General features: G+C 28.8%; 1 protein-coding gene across 2 annotated transcripts in view; it reads left to right on the top strand.

Annotated features, from left to right (window-relative positions):
• The window catches only part of LOC106464075 (ubiquitin carboxyl-terminal hydrolase 46-like), a 49,637-nt gene that overhangs the window by 28,777 nt on the left and 18,916 nt on the right, over positions 1-1,944 (top strand). For both annotated transcript variants that reach the window (XM_013924186.2, XM_013924185.2), the window contains exon 6: positions 1,650-1,810. In XM_013924186.2, coding sequence (XP_013779640.1) covers positions 1,650-1,810 — 161 coding nt within the window. The remainder of the gene's footprint in view (positions 1-1,649; positions 1,811-1,944) is intronic.

Here is a 1,944-nt window from a genome sequence, read left to right as displayed (position 1 = left end):
TATATATATATTGTTTCGAATTTATATCTAGTTAGGATAAATGAATGTAGTTTCATGTTATAAATTGAAGAGTAGTTTAGATTTTTTTTGATTTTTTTTATTTTTTTTTGGTGGTTACAAGGTTGGTCAAATTGATCAACCTTGTATAGAGTTAGAATAGAGAAAATAACAGATAAAATATATAGTTTTACTGAAAACAAACATTTGAAATGTATTTTGGAGGTTTTCGAGATTACGGAAATGAAATTTGAGATTTTTGAGACAAAGAAAAGTATTTTGAGTCTTAACATAAAAATCACTTTGCACGCGAACTAGTCAGAAAAATACTATATTCACTGACAAATTTTTTTTAGTTTATTAAAAATACTTCACTAAAAATGTGATTTGTTATATGTGAAAGACCTATAATGTTTACTGAAAGTCTGCCAAATTTTGTGAAGGTATACTTACTACATTAAAAGTTAGTAGTATCAAAACTATAAAGAGTTTAAACAAGTACAAGTAGGTCATGTGGTCAGTCAAATCGACTGAGCCCGTGTTGAGAGAGTTAATAATTCTCAGGATTAGTTATGATACATAATCTTTTACCCATTCTTTTTTGTGTAAAACAGCATATTTGGTCAGAACAATAATTTTGTGTCAAAATATTGTTTTCATTCAATGTAAGCTAGTTTTATAAATGTATAAAAGCCTTCTCAACACTGTATAAATATTTTGGTTATTTAGATATGTGGGTTGCAGAGATAAAATACATAAAAAAATGTAAATATGGGGCCATAGAACTACTATTTGGAGAGTATAGAAATACACATTATGCAGACAATCTGGACAGTACTAATACGCAAGTCATGAGAATGTAATTGGAACACTAAATGTATGGGCCACAAGGATAGCATTTGTTAAAGATAGGACTTTTGATTTGGATAGTATAAACAAGTCAGTTCTATAAAAAGGATTTAGAAGGCAGAGATGCATAAGTTATAGGATTAGAATTTGAAAAGCATAGACTTAACATTTAAGATTAAGATTTGGACGTAATGTTGATCTGAGAATTTTAACAGTATTCATTTAGGAAGTCTTAGGGATTACACAAATGAATTTAAAAATTTTCAAATGAAGAAAAGTATTTTTAATCTTAACATAAAAATTACTTTGCACTTGGAACAGCCAACACTGACTCTATAAAATTATCTACAAAGTTTTGTAAAAATAGTTTATTAAAAATTCTGATGTTTTGTCTACAAAAGTTTTTTTATGTTTACTGAAAGCCTGCCAAATTTTATGAAGATACATTAAGTGCTTTCAGAGATATATTTTATGTACCCTCATGGTTACAAGGTTGTGTAAAATGCACGAGCCTGTTGCAATAGGGTTAAATCATATTAACTTGAGTGTGATTCCATTTGTGTATCATTTTAATTTCACAGAATCTAAAACAATTGCTTCCTTTATTAGCCCCATATTTTCTTTGCATTTTTTTAGTACTATAATATAAAACTCGCTTGTAGAACTCTTTCAGTGCTAACAGATTTTCTTTTTGTGCTTTATAACCTGAGCCATTTACATTTTTCATTATTGTTATCCTTAATGGTGTTTTATAGTATGTTTATAAGAATTTTAAGATTGACATCAAGTAATTTTTCTTGTAGGTGAGCAGTAAAGATGAAGATTTTTTAGATCTTTCTGTCGATGTTGACCAAAATACATCAATTACCCACTGTCTCCGAGGCTTCAGCAATACAGAAACACTATGCAGTGAACACAAGTATTACTGTGAAAATTGCTGCAGCAAACAAGAGGCTCAGAAAAGGTGTGTTCAAATTGTTATCAAGAGCATTTTGATATTACACATTGTGTTGTATTTTACATGGCAATGAATATATATTGTTACATATCTGCTCGTTTGTTAATTTCCAGTATAAATTCTTTCCAAGGAACTTCAAC

Source organism: Limulus polyphemus, unplaced genomic scaffold, assembly GCF_000517525.1.
Source record: "Limulus polyphemus unplaced genomic scaffold, Limulus_polyphemus-2.1.2 Scaffold1555, whole genome shotgun sequence".
Taxonomy (NCBI): Eukaryota; Metazoa; Arthropoda; class Merostomata; order Xiphosura; family Limulidae; genus Limulus; species Limulus polyphemus.
Note: the sequence above shows the minus strand (reverse complement) of the source record. Positions and strands in the feature narration are given on the sequence as shown.